The sequence below is a fragment of the Hypanus sabinus genome, chromosome 22 (assembly GCF_030144855.1).
Source record: "Hypanus sabinus isolate sHypSab1 chromosome 22, sHypSab1.hap1, whole genome shotgun sequence".
NCBI classification, from domain to species: domain Eukaryota; kingdom Metazoa; phylum Chordata; class Chondrichthyes; order Myliobatiformes; family Dasyatidae; genus Hypanus; species Hypanus sabinus.
The window spans coordinates 15,115,947-15,134,777 of record NC_082727.1 but is presented as its reverse complement, the minus strand read 5'-3'; the positions used below and the strand labels follow the sequence as shown (position 1 = coordinate 15,134,777).

Sequence of the window (18,831 nt, the reverse complement as noted above, 5' to 3'; positions counted from 1 at the left end):
GAGACCTCAGAAAGTCCGACGGAAGGCAACACACGCAGTCCTGTTTACATCAACAGCACTAGGTTTGGATCGTCAAGTTCCCAGGAGTGAACATCACCAACTGCCTGTCCGAGTCCAGCCAAGTAGACCCCACGGTCAAGAAAGCTAACTAGTACCTCTGCTTCTTTCGAAGGCTTTAAAAGGAACGTAGCCTGGTCCCTTTGATCCTCATCATTTTTATAGATGCATCGCAGCTTGGTACGGCCAGCGCTCTGCTCGAGACCACAAGAAATCGCCGAGTATTGTGTAGCACATCACAGAATCCAGCTACCCCTCCAGAGACTCTGCCTACCCCTCTCATTGCCTCCAAGGACCCTACCCACCCCAGACGTTCCCTCTTCGCCTGTCTCCCATCGGGCAAAAGTTACAAACCTCTGAAAGCACGTACGACCAGACGCCAGACGACTGAACAATCCCCTAAGTACAGTAAGATGGGCTCTCGACTTCACAGTCCACCTTGCATCTCATCGCCTACCTGCTCTGCACTTCCTCTGCAGCAGCTACACTTCATTCTGCATTCTGTTGTCGATTTCCCTTGTACCACCTCGTGAGTTGTAAATAAACAATAATCACAAGAGATTCTCTGCAGATGCTGGAAATCCAGAGCAACACACACACACAAAGTGCTGGTAGAACTCTGCAGGTCTCACCACTCTCTGAGTGAAGTCCCCTCTCAGGTTCCTCCTAAATATTTCACCTTTCAGCCTTAACTCATGACCTCTAGTTCTAATCTTAACCAACCTTGGCAGAAAAGAAGTGGAAAAAAGCCTGCTTGCACTTACCCTATCTATACCCTTCATAATTTTGTATACTTCTATCAAATCTTCCCTCATTCTCCCATGCACTAGGGAATAAAGTCCTAACCTGTTAAACCTTTCCCTATAACTCAGGTTAGGTCCTCAAGTCCCAGCAACATCCTTGTAAATTTTCTCTGTCCTCTTTCAATCTTACTGATATCTCTCCTGTAGGTAGGTGACCAGAACTGCCCATGATATTCCAAATTTGACCTCCCCAACATCTTATACAAGTTCAGCACAACAACCCAACTGTGATTTATGAAGGCCCATGAGCCAAAAGCTCTCCAACCGTTTCCTCTTTCACAAGATCTCAGAATCCTTTAACCAAGCTTGGGGATCGTCCGACCTGACGTATCCGGGCTGGGCCTCGATGTCTGTCTAACTGGCGTGTACGTGGCTTTGCTGCGTCCACGTTGCTGTACAAAAATCGCCATTATCGTTTCCGATATCCCGGCACCCCAGAGCGCTAAATATTCAAAGCCATCTCCGCACTCACCGCGTTTGAGGGGCAGGTCCGAGGAGGATGTGGCGCAGAAGTCATCAGTGCAGACACAGAGCCTCTCACCCTGCTTGGTGCTGGGGATGCAGACAGGCTCCACGAAACTGCTGGGGAACTGACCTGTTGGTTGAAGGGGGGGTTGGTAGGTAGGGGTGTGAGGGAGGTAGAGAGGGAGAGGATGTATCAGAGACATAATTAGACTGAAAGTCCCGAACCTCAGCACACAACACGCACCATAAAAGATCCTGCAGGTGCTGGAAACCTGGGCGAGAAACACAAAATGCCGGAGAAGCTCAGGCAGCATTTATGGAGAGGAATAAACAACCAATATTTCAGGCCAAAGACTCTTCATCTTATTCTGGCTTGTAACCCCTACCTTTCCTGTCATGATGGAGAGTCTTGGCTCCAAACCCTTTCCCCTCCATAGATGCTGCCTGACCTGCTGAGTTCTTCCCTGTGTGTGCTGCACCATAACAAGTCAGGATTGAAATCAGCATCAATGGGACAAACCTCAAGGTGAAGGGTTCCCATTGAACAAGAACTGCTCTGATCACCTTCCCCTTGCTACATAGAGACAGGAGCGGATCAGCTTCCTGGTCCCAAGTGACTAGCTCAACTAAACCTGTAAGACACAGGAGCAGAATTAGGCCATTCAGCCCATCCACTCTGCTCAAGCATCAGATCTTAGCTGATTCATTACCCTTCGGAAACCCATTCTCCTGCCTTCTCCCCATAACTATTGACATCTTGACTAATGAAGGACCCATCAACCTCCGCTTTAAATAAACTCAACGATCTGGTCTCCACAGCTGCCTGTGGAAATGAATTCCATAGACTCACCACTCTCTGGCTAAAGAACTTCCTCCTCTTCTCTGTTCTAAAGGGACATTCTTGTATTCTGAGGCTGTGCCTCCTGGTCCTCACAGATCAATGTATAAAGGGATAGGAAAGATAGGCTAGAAGTTAGTAAAGGGAACCATTCTGGATAGGGATCTTGGTCAGAATGGACCAGATGGGCCAAAGGGCCTGTTTCCCTACCATATGACTCTGTGAGCAGGTTGTAAATTTTGATGATTGACCTTCATCATGAGGAATATACATAGGGCAATTGTCTTCCACTGTGGAGTAATAACTGTAGTGTTATACTGTTTACTTTGTAATGTAATGTAAATGCACATTATTATTTCTTGATTTATTTGTGGTAATAATACCTTAAGTTATGTGTGTGAGCTATACGCACCTTGGTCTGGAGGAACGTTGTTTCGTTTGGTGGTATACACGTGCATGGCTGAACGACAATAAATTAAACTTAAACTAGAGGTCATAGGTTAAGGGTGAAAGGAACATGACGGGGAACTTTGTCACTCACAGGGTGGTGAGAGTGAGGAATGAGCTACCAATAGAAGTGGTGGATGTGGGCTCAATTTCAAGATTTAAAAGCAAGTTTGGATATGCACATGGACAGGAGGGGTGTGGAGGGCTAAAGTGAGGGTCGATGGGACTGGGCAGAATAACAATTTGGCATGGACTAATGGGCTGAATGGTGATGCAGTAAGTCCATGACCCAAAGTAGCCAGCACCGGCTCGAGTGGCCATACGAGCTCCTGTTACTCCGTGACACAAGACTCAAGGACGGTCACGATCTACGGGTGTTGGGGGGAGAGAAAGCAGTCTGGCAGTGAGGGGCAGGCTTCGATCCAAAGGTCAATGGCCTCAAAAGACGCAGATCCGGATTTATCACATGTATATCAAAACATACAGTGAAATGTGTCGTTTGTGTTATCAACCAACACTACCCAAGAATGCACTGGGGGCAGCCCGCGAGTGTCACCACACATGCCGGCACCAACACAGAATACCCACGATGTTCAGCAGGTCAACACAAAACACGGCAAAATACAAGAGACCAAGTGACAAAGCAACAACTCCAAACAGGCCCTGTTCCTCCTTCAGTCTCACCCACAGATGCACATACACAGTGCTCCAGCAGGCTCGGGATTCGCAGAATGGGTAGGACCCCACGCCCCCAGTGGTCTCGGAGATTCACAGACTTGGGCCTCAACTTCTGGACTTCTGATCAACCTCTGGGCTTTGACCTCATGACGTTCAACTGACCAAGCATTTCAACCCCACCACCCCCACCTCCGCTCTGTCCCAAGTAAAGTTTCTGAGCTGGGTGACCAAGGGTGAAGAGAAGCGGCAGCAAGAACACTTACCCGTGACTCCATCTTTCTTCCCCAACAGCCAGAACTCATCAACCACGCTCAGCACCTCGATGACGTCTCCCCCAAAGATGGGCAGCTCCTCCGAGACGCTGGGGCAGAACTCGAAGATGGCACGCACCAGGGACCCTGGCTCCATCCCCACTGAGAGAGAGACAGGGTGGGGGAAGAGGGTGAGAGGGTGAAGGGGGAGAGGGTGAGAGGGAGAGAGGGAGGGAGAGGATGAGGGTGAGAGGGTGAGGGAGGAGAGGGTGAGGGGGAGGGGGCGGAGGGGGGAGAGAGAGGCAGGGTGGGGGAGAGGGTGAGGGGGAGAGGGGGAGGGGGTGAGGGGGGGAGAGGGAGGGGGGGAGGGAGAGGGGGGGAGGGAGAGGGGGGAGGGAGAGGGGGGAGAGGGAGGGGGAGAGGGAGGGGGAGAGGGAGGGGGAGAGGGAGGGGGAGAGGGAGGGGGAGAGGGAAGGGGAGAGCGAGAGGGGGAGAGGGCGAGGGGGAGAGGCGAGGGGGAGAAGGCGAGGGGGAGAAGGCGAGGGGGAGAGGGCGAGGGGGAGAGGGCGAGGGGGAGAAGGCGAGGGGGAGAAGGCGAGGGGGAGAGGGGGAGGGGGAGAAGGTGAGAGGAGGGGGCGGGGGAGAGGGCGAGGGGGAGAGGGCGAGGGGGGAGAGGGCGAGGGGGAGAGGGCGAGGGGGGAGAGGGCGAGGGGGGGAGAGGGCGAGGGGGGAGAGGGCGAGGGGGAGAGGGCGAGGGGGAGAGGGCGAAGGGGAGAGGGCGAGGGGGAGAGGGCGAGGGGGAGAGGGCGAGGGGGGGAGAGGGCAAGGGGGGAGAGGGCGAGGGGGGAGAGGGCGAGGGGGGAGAGGGCGAGGGGGGAGAGGGCGAGGGGGGAGAGGGCGAGGGGGGAGAGGGCGAGGGGGGAGAGGGTGAGGGGGAGAGGGTGAGAGAGCGGAGGGGGCGGGGGGGAGAGAGAGAGAACATGTCAAGGTTTCAGCTGGCATCACCCCGAGACATTACCCACACCCAACCCCCAACACTGCAGGGTCAGAGGCCAGAGGCACACTGAGGTTTGATCAAGTACTCAGGTGGTTCCACAGTTTGATCAAGAGGATCCACCAATCAGGGAGCAGCGTGGTAGTGCAGTAGTTAGCACAATGCTATTCCAGTGCCAGGGCCTAAGGTTCAGGTCCTGCCAAATCAATACGTTCTCCCCATGACCATGCGGAATTCCCCGGGAGCTCTCGTCTTCTCCCATATTCCAAAGACCTACAAAGGCCAGTAGCTTAACTGGTCACGTGGTGCTCAGGCTCACTGGGCTGGAAGGACTTGTTACTGAGTTGTACTTCTAAACAAAATCAAAATGACATTCACCGGGGTGATCCTTGGTTGGAGAGGGTTGCCTCGTCAAAAGAAGCCACAGAGCTGTGCTGCGGAGGAGATGGCGAGATCCTCAACAGTGCTGATGTTGAATCCTGACGTCCAAGTTCACAGCTCCCTCAAAGTGGCTACGCAACTTGATAGGGTGGCAATTAAGGTTGAATGGCATGTGTTGTTTATCAGTTGAGGAACTGAGTTCAAGAGTCAAGAAGTTTTGTTGCTGCTTTATAAAACCGTTGATTGGCACCAGCTGGAGTGTTGCACTTAATTCGTAAGGCCCCATCAAAGCTTTGGAGAGAGTGCAGGAGAGGGTTTCTGGGTTGAAATATTTTGGGTGAGAAGGGTTGAGAGAGAGAGAGAGAGAGATGGAAGGAGTACGGATGCTGAGACAGACGGGGAAGTAAAGGGGAGACTGGGTGGTATAGAGAAGAGCAGAGGCAGGGAGGGAAAAAGAAACTGGGAGTAAATGTGTGAATGTCAGAAAGAAAATGTTGAAAGGGAGAGACATATGGAAGGGTTTAAATATGAGAATGACCATCAGGAAGGAAATTTTTCTCAGACATTCCCAGGGAGACTGTGCTAGGGTTTCCACAGGGAAGCTGGGTGTGGACATTTGGACAGTGTCTGCCTCCGGATCCTCATTGTTCTGTGTGTCTCCTCACCAGCTCTCAGCAGAGGGAGGCATCGTGTCCGAGAGTCGAAAGCAGTACTGGTGAGGCCGAGTCTCCTTCCTGGGAATCTCAGACTGGGTGACACCATAGCGATGGGAATGTAGGTGCAGCTGAAGGTGGAAGTCCCGGTGAGGGCACGGCCACCAAACACCATCCTGCCTTGAGACAACACCAGGAACATCGTCCCTATCTTGGTGAGTTGCTCTATTAGCAGTTTCATACATCAACAACCCTCCTGAACCTAGAAAACCCGGCCAGACTTCGTCACCCGAGAAACTCATTCCTGTCTCACCCTAGGAAAACATCGCCAAAAATCACAAACATAAAAGATTCTGCAGATGCCCGAAATCTTGAGCAACACACACATACACAAAACATGCTGGAGGAAATCAACGAGTCAGGCAGCATCGCTGAACAGGAGTGAAGAGTCCAAGTTTCAGGGAACACCACCACCAGGGGTTCGTGTCTACTGTGTGGGATAGAGGAGCACTTTGCTGGTCCTACTTCGGAAACCATATAGCTGCTTTCTCCAGGGTAGTCTCCGCAAAATGCTGTCCTCACTGTAACACTGATACACCCTGCACTCCTCACTGTAACACTGATACACCCTGCACTCCTCACTGTAACACTGATACACCCTGCACTCCTCACTGTAACACTCTGATACACCCTGCACTCCTCACTGTAACACTGATACACCCTGCACTCCTCACTGTAACACTCTGATACACCCTGCATTCCTCACTGTAACACTCTGATACACCCTGCACTCCTCACTGTAACACTGATACACCCTGCACTCCTCACTGTAACACTGATACACCCTGCACTCCTCACTGTAACACTGATACACCCTGCACTCCTCACTGTAACACTCTGATACACCCTGCACTCCTCACTGTAACACTGATACACACTGCACTCCTCACTGTAACACTCTGATACACCCTGCAGTCCTCACTGTAACACTGATACACCCTGCACTCCTCACTGTAACACTGATACACCCTGCACTCCTCACTGTAACACTCTGATACACCCTGCACTCCTCACTGTAACACTGATACACCCTACACTCCTCACTGTAACACTGATACAACCTGCACTCCTCACTGTAACACTCTGATACACCCTGCACTCCTCACTGTAACACTGATACACCCTGCACTCCTCACTGTAACAATCTGATACACCCTGCAGTCCTCACTGTAACACTCTGATACACCCTGCACTCCTCACTGTAACACTGATACACCCTGCACTCCTCACTGTAACACTCTGATACACCCTGCACTCCTCACTGTAACACTCTGATACACCCTGCACTCCTCACTGTAACACTCTGAAACACCCTGCACTCCTCACTGTAACACTGATACACCCTGCACTCCTCACTGTAACACTGATACACCCTGCACTCCTCACTGTAACACTCTGATACACCCTGCACTCCTCACTGTAACACTCTGATACACCCTGCACTCCTCACTGTAACACTGATACACCCTGCACTCCTCACTGTAACACTGATACACCCTGCACTCCTCACTGTAACACTGATACACCCTGCACTCCTCACTGTAACACTGATACACCCTGCACTCCTCACTGTAACACTCTGATACACCCTGCACTCCTCACTGTAACACTCTGATACACCCTGCACTCCTCACTGTAACACTCTGAAACACCCTGCACTCCTCACTGTAACACTGATACACCCTGCACTCCTCACTGTAACACTGATACACCCTGCACTCCTCACTGTAACACTCTGATACACCCTGCACTCCTCACTGTAACACTCTGATACACCCTGCACTCCTCACTGTAACACTGATACACCCTGCACTCCTCACTGTAACACTGATACACCCTGCACTCCTCACTGTAACACTGATACACCCTGCACTCCTCACTGTAACAATCTGATACACCCTGCACTCCTCACTGTAACACTCTGATACACCCTGCACTCCTCACTGTAACACTGATACACCCTGCACTCCTCACTGTAACACTGATACACCCTACACTCCTCACTGTAACACTGATACACCCTACACTCCTCACTGTAACACTGATACACCCTGCACTCCTCACTGTAACACTGATACACCCTGCACTCCTCACTGTAACACTGATACACCCTGCACTCCTCACTGTAACACTGATACACCCTGCACTCCTCACTGTAACACTCTGATACACCCTGCACTCCTCACTGTAACACTCTGATACACCCTGCACTCCTCACTGTAACACTGATACACCCTGCACTCCTCACTGTAACACTCTGATACACCCTGCACTCCTCACTGTAACACTCTGATACACCCTGCACTCCTCACTGTAACACTCTGATACACCCTGCACTCCTCACTGTAACACTCTGATACACCCTGCACTCCTCACTGTAACACTCTGATACACCCTGCACTCCTCACTGTAACACTGATACACCCTGCACTCCTCACTGTAACACTCTGATACACCCTGCACTCCTCACTGTAACACTCTGATACACCCTGCACTCCTCACTGTAACACTGATACACCCTGCACTCCTCACTGTAACACTGATACACCCTGCACTCCTCACTGTAACACTCTGATACACCCTGCACTCCTCACTGTAACACTGATACACCCTGCACTCCTCACTGTAACACTCTGATACACCCTGCACTCCTCACTGTAACACTGATACACACTGCACTCCTCACTGTAACACTCTGATACACCCTGCACTCCTCACTGTAATACTGATACACCCTGCACTCCTCACTGTAACACTCTGATACACCCTGCACTCCTCACTGTAACACTCTGATACACCCTGCAGTCCTCACTGTAACACTGATACACCCTGCACTCCTCACTGTAACACTGATACACCCTGCACTCCTCACTGTAACACTCTGATACACCCTGCACTCCTCACTGTAACACTCTGATACACCCTGCACTCCTCACTGTAACACTCTGATACACCCTGCAGTCCTCACTGTAACACTGATACACCCTGCACTCCTCACTGTAACACTGATACACCCTGCACTCCTCACTGTAACACTCTGATACACCCTGCACTCCTCACTGTAACACTCTGATACACCCTGCACTCCTCACTGTAACACTGATACACCCTGCACTCCTCACTGTAACACTGATACACCCTGCACTCCTCACTGTAACACTCTGATACACCCTGCACTCCTCACTGTAACACTGATACACCCTGCACTCCTCACTGTAACACTCTGATACACCCTGCATTCCTCACTGTAACACTGATACACCCTGCACTCCTCACTGTAACACTCCGATACACCCTGCACTCCTCACTGTAACACTGATACACCCTGCACTCCTCACTGTAACACTGATACACCCTGCACTCCTCACTGTAACACTCTGATACACCCTGCACTCCTCACTGTAACACTGATACACCCTGCACTCCTCACTGTAACACTCTGATACACCCTGCACTCCTCACTGTAACACTGATACACCCTACACTCCTCACTGTAACACACTGATACACCCTACACTCCTCACTGTAACACTGATACACCCTGCACTCCTCACTGTAACACTCTGATACACCCTGCACTCCTCACTGTAACACTGATACACCCTGCACTCCTCACTGTAACACTCTGATACACCCTGCACTCCTCACTGTAACACTCTGATACACCCTGCACTCCTCACTGTAACACTGATACACCCTGCACTCCTCACTGTAACACTGATACACCCTGCACTCCTCACTGTAACACTCTGATACACCCTACACTCCTCACTGTAACACTGATACACCCTGCACTCCTCACTGTAACACTCTGCTACACCCTGCACTCCTCACTGTAACACTGATACACCCTGCACTCCTCACTGTAACACTCCGATACACCCTGCACTCCTCACTGTAACACTGATACACCCTGCACTCCTCACTGTAACACTGATACACCCTGCACTCCTCACTGTAACACTCTGATACACCCTGCACTCCTCACTGTAACACTGATTACACCCTGCACTCCTCACTGTAACACTCTGATACACCCTGCACTCCTCACTGTAACACTGATACACCCTACACTCCTCACTGTAACACACTGATACACCCTACACTCCTCACTGTAACACTGATACACCCTGCACTCCTCACTGTAACACTCTGCTACACCCTGCACTCCTCACTGTAACACTGATACACCCTGCACTCCTCACTGTAACACTCTGATACACCTGCACTCCTCACTGTAACACTCTGATACACCCTGCACTCCTCACTGTAACACTGATACACCCTGCACTCCTCACTGTAACACTGATACACCCTGCACTCCTCACTGTAACACTCTGATACACCCTGCACTCCTCACTGTAACACTGATACACCCTGCACTCCTCACTGTAACACTCTGATACACCCTGCATTCCTCACTGTAACACTGATACACCCTGTACTCCTCACTGTAACACTCCGATACACCCTGCACTCCTCACTGTAACACTGATACACCCTGCACTCCTCACTGTAACACTGATACACCCTGCACTCCTCACTGTAACACTCTGATACACCCTGCACTCCTCACTGTAACACTGATACACCCTGCACTCCTCACTGTAACACTGATACACCCTACACTCCTCACTGTAACACTCTGATACACCCTGCATTCCTCACTGTAACACTGATACACCCTGCACTCCTCACTGTAACACTCCGATACACCCTGCACTCCTCACTGTAACACTGATACACCCTGCACTCCTCACTGTAACACTCTGATACACCCTGCACTCCTCACTGTAACACTGATACACCCTACACTCCTCACTGTAACACTCTGATACACCCTGCACTCCTCACTGTAACACTGATACACCCTGCACTCCTCACTGTAACACTGATACACCCTGCACTCCTCACTGTAACACTCTGATACACCCTGCACTCCTCACTGTAACACTCTGATACACCCTGCACTCCTCACTGTAACACTGATACACCCTGCACTCCTCACTGTAACACTCTGATACACCCTGCACTCCTCACTGTAACACTGATACACCCTACACTCCTCACTGTAACACTCTGATACACCCTGCACTCCTCACTGTAACACTCTGATACACCCTGCACTCCTCACTGTAACACTGATACACCCTGCACTCCTCACTGTAACACTCTGATACACCCTGCACTCCTCACTGTAACACTCTGATACACCCTGCACTCCTCACTGTAACACTGATACACCCTGCACTCCTCACTGTAACACTGATACACCCTGCACTCCTCACTGTAACACTCTGATACACCCTGCACTCCTCACTGTAACACTGATACACCCTGCACTCCTCACTGTAACACTCTGATACACCCTGCATTCCTCACTGTAACACTGATACACCCTGCACTCCTCACTGTAACACTCCGATACACCCTGCACTCCTCACTGTAACACTGATACACCCTGCACTCCTCACTGTAACACTCTGATACACCCTGCACTCCTCACTGTAACACTGATACACCCTGCACTCCTCACTGTAACACTGATACACCCTGCACTCCTCACTGTAACACTCTGATACACCCTGCACTCCTCACTGTAACACTGATACACCCTGCACTCCTCACTGTAACACTGATACACCCTGCACTCCTCACTGTAACACTGATACACCCTGCACTCCTCACTGTAACACTGATACACCCTGCACTCCTCACTGTAACACTGATACACCCTGCACTCCTCACTGTAACACTGATACACCCTGCACTCCTCACTGTAACACTCTGATACACCCTGCACTCCTCACTGTAACACTCTGATACACCCTGCACTCCTCACTGTAACACTCTGATACACCCTGCACTCCTCACTGTAACACTCTGATACACCCTGCAGTCCTCACTGTAACACTGATACACCCTGCACTCCTCACTGTAACACTGATACACCCTGCACTCCTCACTGTAACACTCTGATACACCCTGCACTCCTCACTGTAACACTCTGATACACCCTGCACTCCTCACTGTAACACTCTGATACACCCTGCACTCCTCACTGTAACACTCTGATACACCCTGCACTCCTCACTGTAACACTCTGATACACCCTGCATTCCTCACTGTAACACTGATACACCCTGCACTCCTCACTGTAACACTCTGATACACCCTGCATTCCTCACTGTAACACTGATACACCCTGCACTCCTCACTGTAACACTCCGATACACCCTGCACTCCTCACTGTAACACTGATACACCCTGCACTCCTCACTGTAACACTGATACACCCTGCACTCCTCACTTACACACTCTGATACACCCTGCACTCCTCACTGTAACACTGATACACCCTGCACTCCTCACTGTAACACTCTGATACACCCTGCACTCCTCACTGTAACACTGATACACCCTGCACTCCTCACTGTAACACTCTGATACACCCTGCACTCCTCACTGTAACACTGATACACCCTGCACTCCTCACTGTAACACTCTGATACACCCTGCACTCCTCACTGTAACACTGATACACCCTGCACTCCTCACTGTAACACTGATACACCCTGCACTCCTCACTGTAACACTCTGATACACCCTGCACTCCTCACTGTAACACTCTGATACACCCTGCACTCCTCACTGTAACACTCTGATACACCCTGCACTCCTCACTGTAACACTCTGATACACCCTGCACTCCTCACTGTAACACTCTGATACACCCTGCATTCCTCACTGTAACACTGATACACCCTGCACTCCTCACTGTAACACTCTGATACACCCTGCATTCCTCACTGTAACACTGATACACCCTGCACTCCTCACTGTAACACTCCGATACACCCTGCACTCCTCACTGTAACACTGATACACCCTGCACTCCTCACTGTAACACTGATACACCCTGCACTCCTCACTTACACACTCTGATACACCCTGCACTCCTCACTGTAACACTGATACACCCTGCACTCCTCACTGTAACACTCTGATACACCCTGCACTCCTCACTGTAACACTGATACACCCTACACTCCTCACTGTAACACTCTGATACACCCTGCACTCCTCACTGTAACACTGATACACCCTGCACTCCTCACTGTAACACTGATACACCCTGCACTCCTCACTGTAACACTCTGATACACCCTGCACTCCTCACTGTAACACTGATACACCCTGCACTCCTCACTGTAACACTCTGATACACCCTGCACTCCTCACTGTAACACTCTGATACACCCTGCACTCCTCACTGTAACACTCTGAAACACCCTGCACTCCTCACTGTAACACTGATACACCCTGCACTCCTCACTGTAACACTGATACACCCTGCACTCCTCACTGTAACACTCTGATACACCCTGCACTCCTCACTGTAACACTCTGATACACCCTGCACTCCTCACTGTAACACTGATACACCCTGCACTCCTCACTGTAACACTGATACACCCTGCACTCCTCACTGTAACACTGATACACCCTGCACTCCTCACTGTAACACTGATACACCCTGCACTCCTCACTGTAACACTCTGATACACCCTGCACTCCTCACTGTAACACTCTGATACACCCTGCACTCCTCACTGTAACACTCTGAAACACCCTGCACTCCTCACTGTAACACTGATACACCCTGCACTCCTCACTGTAACACTGATACACCCTGCACTCCTCACTGTAACACTCTGATACACCCTGCACTCCTCACTGTAACACTCTGATACACCCTGCACTCCTCACTGTAACACTGATACACCCTGCACTCCTCACTGTAACACTGATACACCCTGCACTCCTCACTGTAACACTGATACACCCTGCACTCCTCACTGTAACACTGATACACCCTGCACTCCTCACTGTAACAATCTGATACACCCTGCACTCCTCACTGTAACACTCTGATACACCCTGCACTCCTCACTGTAACACTGATACACCCTGCACTCCTCACTGTAACACTGATACACCCTACACTCCTCACTGTAACACTGATACACCCTACACTCCTCACTGTAACACTGATACACCCTGCACTCCTCACTGTAACACTGATACACCCTGCACTCCTCACTGTAACACTGATACACCCTGCACTCCTCACTGTAACACTGATACACCCTGCACTCCTCACTGTAACACTCTGATACACCCTGCACTCCTCACTGTAACACTCTGATACACCCTGCACTCCTCACTGTAACACTGATACACCCTGCACTCCTCACTGTAACACTCTGATACACCCTGCACTCCTCACTGTAACACTCTGATACACCCTGCACTCCTCACTGTAACACTCTGATACACCCTGCACTCCTCACTGTAACACTCTGATACACCCTGCACTCCTCACTGTAACACTGATACACCCTGCACTCCTCACTGTAACACTCTGATACACCCTGCACTCCTCACTGTAACACTCTGATACACCCTGCACTCCTCACTGTAACACTGATACACCCTGCACTCCTCACTGTAACACTGATACACCCTGCACTCCTCACTGTAACACTCTGATACACCCTGCACTCCTCACTGTAACACTGATACACCCTGCACTCCTCACTGTAACACTCTGATACACCCTGCACTCCTCACTGTAACACTCTGATACACCCTGCACTCCTCACTGTAACACTGATACACCCTGCACTCCTCACTGTAACACTGATACACCCTGCACTCCTCACTGTAACACTGATACACCCTGCACTCCTCACTGTAACACTCTGATACACCCTGCACTCCTCACTGTAACACTCTGATACACCCTGCACTCCTCACTGTAACACTGATACACCCTGCACTCCTCACTGTAACACTGATACACCCTGCACTCCTCACTGTAACACTGATACACCCTGCACTCCTCACTGTAACACTGATACACCCTGCACTCCTCACTGTAACACTCTGATACACCCTGCACTCCTCACTGTAACACTCTGATACACCCTGCACTCCTCACTGTAACACTCTGAAACACCCTGCACTCCTCACTGTAACACTGATACACCCTGCACTCCTCACTGTAACACTGATACACCCTGCACTCCTCACTGTAACACTCTGATACACCCTGCACTCCTCACTGTAACACTCTGATACACCCTGCACTCCTCACTGTAACACTGATACACCCTGCACTCCTCACTGTAACACTGATACACCCTGCACTCCTCACTGTAACACTGATACACCCTGCACTCCTCACTGTAACAATCTGATACACCCTGCACTCCTCACTGTAACACTCTGATACACCCTGCACTCCTCACTGTAACACTGATACACCCTGCACTCCTCACTGTAACACTGATACACCCTACACTCCTCACTGTAACACTGATACACCCTACACTCCTCACTGTAACACTGATACACCCTGCACTCCTCACTGTAACACTGATACACCCTGCACTCCTCACTGTAACACTGATACACCCTGCACTCCTCACTGTAACACTGATACACCCTGCACTCCTCACTGTAACACTCTGATACACCCTGCACTCCTCACTGTAACACTCTGATACACCCTGCACTCCTCACTGTAACACTGATACACCCTGCACTCCTCACTGTAACACTCTGATACACCCTGCATTCCTCACTGTAACACTCTGATACACCCTGCACTCCTCACTGTAACACTCTGATACACCCTGCACTCCTCACTGTAACACTCTGATACACCCTGCACTCCTCACTGTAACACTGATACACCCTGCACTCCTCACTGTAACACTCTGATACACCCTGCACTCCTCACTGTAACACTCTGATACACCCTGCACTCCTCACTGTAACACTGATACACCCTGCACTCCTCACTGTAACACTGATACACCCTGCACTCCTCACTGTAACACTCTGATACACCCTGCACTCCTCACTGTAACACTGATACACCCTGCACTCCTCACTGTAACACTCTGATACACCCTGCACTCCTCACTGTAACACTGATACACACTGCACTCCTCACTGTAACACTCTGATACACCCTGCACTCCTCACTGTAATACTGATACACCCTGCACTCCTCACTGTAACACTCTGATACACCCTGCACTCCTCACTGTAACACTCTGATACACCCTGCAGTCCTCACTGTAACACTGATACACCCTGCACTCCTCACTGTAACACTGATACACCCTGCACTCCTCACTGTAACACTCTGATACACCCTGCACTCCTCACTGTAACACTCTGATACACCCTGCACTCCTCACTGTAACACTCTGATACACCCTGCAGTCCTCACTGTAACACTGATACACCCTGCACTCCTCACTGTAACACTGATACACCCTGCACTCCTCACTGTAACACTCTGATACACCCTGCACTCCTCACTGTAACACTCTGATACACCCTGCACTCCTCACTGTAACACTGATACACCCTGCACTCCTCACTGTAACAGTGATACACCCTGCACTCCTCACTGTAACACTCTGATACACCCTGCACTCCTCACTGTAACACTGATACACCCTGCACTCCTCACTGTAACACTCTGATACACCCTGCATTCCTCACTGTAACACTGATACACCCTGCACTCCTCACTGTAACACTCCGATACACCCTGCACTCCTCACTGTAACACTGATACACCCTGCACTCCTCACTGTAACACTGATACACCCTGCACTCCTCACTGTAACACTCTGATACACCCTGCACTCCTCACTGTAACACTGATACACCCTGCACTCCTCACTGTAACACTCTGATACACCCTGCACTCCTCACTGTAACACTGATACACCCTACACTCCTCACTGTAACACACTGATACACCCTACACTCCTCACTGTAACACTGATACACCCTGCACTCCTCACTGTAACACTCTGATACACCCTGCACTCCTCACTGTAACACTGATACACCCTGCACTCCTCACTGTAACACTGATACACCCTGCACTCCTCACTGTAACACTCTGATACACCCTACACTCCTCACTGTAACACTGATACACCCCTGCACTCCTCACTGTAACACTCTGCTACACCCTGCACTCCTCACTGTAACACTGATACACCCTGCACTCCTCACTGTAACACTCCGATACACCCTGCACTCCTCACTGTAACACTGATACACCCTGCACTCCTCACTGTAACACTGATACACCCTGCACTCCTCACTGTAACACTCTGATACACCCTGCACTCCTCACTGTAACACTGATACACCCTGCACTCCTCACTGTAACACTCTGATACACCCTGCACTCCTCACTGTAACACTGATACACCCTACACTCCTCACTGTAACACACTGATACACCCTACACTCCTCACTGTAACACTGATACACCCTGCACTCCTCACTGTAACACTCTGCTACACCCTGCACTCCTCACTGTAACACTGATACACCCTGCACTCCTCACTGTAACACTCTGATACACCCTGCACTCCTCACTGTAACACTCTGATACACCCTGCACTCCTCACTGTAACACTGATACACCCTGCACTCCTCACTGTAACACTGATACACCCTGCACTCCTCACTGTAACACTCTGATACACCCTGCACTCCTCACTGTAACACTGATACACCCTGCACTCCTCACTGTAACACTCTGATACACCCTGCATTCCTCACTGTAACACTGATACACCCTGTACTCCTCACTGTAACACTCCGATACACCCTGCACTCCTCACTGTAACACTGATACACCCTGCACTCCTCACTGTAACACTGATACACCCTGCACTCCTCACTGTAACACTCTGATACACCCTGCACTCCTCACTGTAACACTGATACACCCTGCACTCCTCACTGTAACACTCTGATACACCCTGCACTCCTCACTGTAACACTGATACACCCTACACTCCTCACTGTAACACTCTGATACACCCTGCACTCCTCACTGTAACACTGATACACCCTGCACTCCTCACTGTAACACTCTGATACACCTTGCACTCCTCACTGTAACACTGATACACCCTACACTCCTCACTGTAACACTCTGATACACCCTGCACTCCTCACTGTAACACTGATACACCCTGCACTCCTCACTGTAACACTCTGATACACCCTGCACTCCTCACTGTAACACTCTGATACACCCTGCACTCCTCACTGTAACACTGATACACCCTGCACTCCTCACTGTAACACTGATACACCCTGCACTCCTCACTGTAACACTGATACACCCTGCACTCCTCACTGTAACACTCTGATACACCCTGCATTCCTCACTGTAACACTGATACACCCTGCACTCCTCACTGTAACACTCCGATACACCCTGCACTCCTCACTGTAACACTGATACACCCTGCACTCCTCACTGTAACACTCTGATACACCCTGCACTCCTCACTGTAACACTGATACACCCTACACTCCTCACTGTAACACTCTGATACACCCTGCACTCCTCACTGTAACACTGATACACCCTGCACTCCTCACTGTAACACTGATACACCCTGCACTCCTCACTGTAACACTCTGATACACCCTGCACTCCTCACTGTAACACTCTGATACACCCTGCACTCCTCACTGTAACACTGATACACCCTGCACTCCTCACTGTAACACTCTGATACACCCTGCACTCCTCACTGTAACACTGATACACCCTACACTCCTCACTGTAACACTCTGATACACCCTGCACTCCTCACTGTAACACTCTGATACACCCTGCACTCCTCACTGTAACACTGATACACCCTGCACTCCTCACTGTAACACTCTGATACACCCTGCACTCCTCACTGTAACACTCTGATACACCCTGCACTCCTCACTGTAACACTGATACACCCTGCACTCCTCACTGTAACACTGATACACCCTGCACTCCTCACTGTAACACTCTGATACACCCTGCACTCCTCACTGTAACACTGATACACCCTGCACTCCTCACTGTAACACTCTGATACACCCTGCACTCCTCACTGTAACACTGATACACCCTGCACTCCTCACTGTAACACTCGATACACCCTGCACTCCTCACTGTAACACTGATACACCCTGCACTCCTCACTGTAACACTCTGATACACCCTGCACTCCTCACTGTAACACTGATACACCCTGCACTACTCACTGTAACACTGATACACCCTGCACTCCTCACTGTAACACTCTGATACACCCTG

The 18,831-nt window shown here is 50.6% G+C and overlaps 1 protein-coding gene and 1 long non-coding RNA gene across 3 annotated transcripts in view; one reads left to right on the top strand and one right to left on the bottom strand.

Annotated features, from left to right (window-relative positions):
• Positions 1-18,831, bottom strand: part of dnmbp (dynamin binding protein) — a 159,116-nt gene that overhangs the window by 94,465 nt on the left and 45,820 nt on the right. The window contains exons 2-3 of the mRNA XM_059947127.1: positions 3,552-3,701; positions 1,333-1,455 (exon numbers count right to left, since the gene is read on the bottom strand). Coding sequence (XP_059803110.1) covers positions 1,333-1,455; positions 3,552-3,696 — 268 coding nt within the window. The 5' untranslated portion in view covers positions 3,697-3,701. The remainder of the gene's footprint in view (positions 1-1,332; positions 1,456-3,551; positions 3,702-18,831) is intronic.
• LOC132379365 (uncharacterized) overlaps positions 1-18,831 on the top strand; it is an 82,895-nt gene that overhangs the window by 38,592 nt on the left and 25,472 nt on the right. The window contains exons 1-2 of one of the 2 annotated variants that reach the window (XR_009507398.1): positions 3,597-3,730; positions 5,583-5,782. This is a non-coding gene — a long non-coding RNA (uncharacterized LOC132379365). Of the gene's footprint in view, positions 1-3,596; positions 3,731-5,582; positions 5,783-18,831 lie in introns of those variants that run through there. The other variant, XR_009507400.1, reaches the window with a different exon arrangement.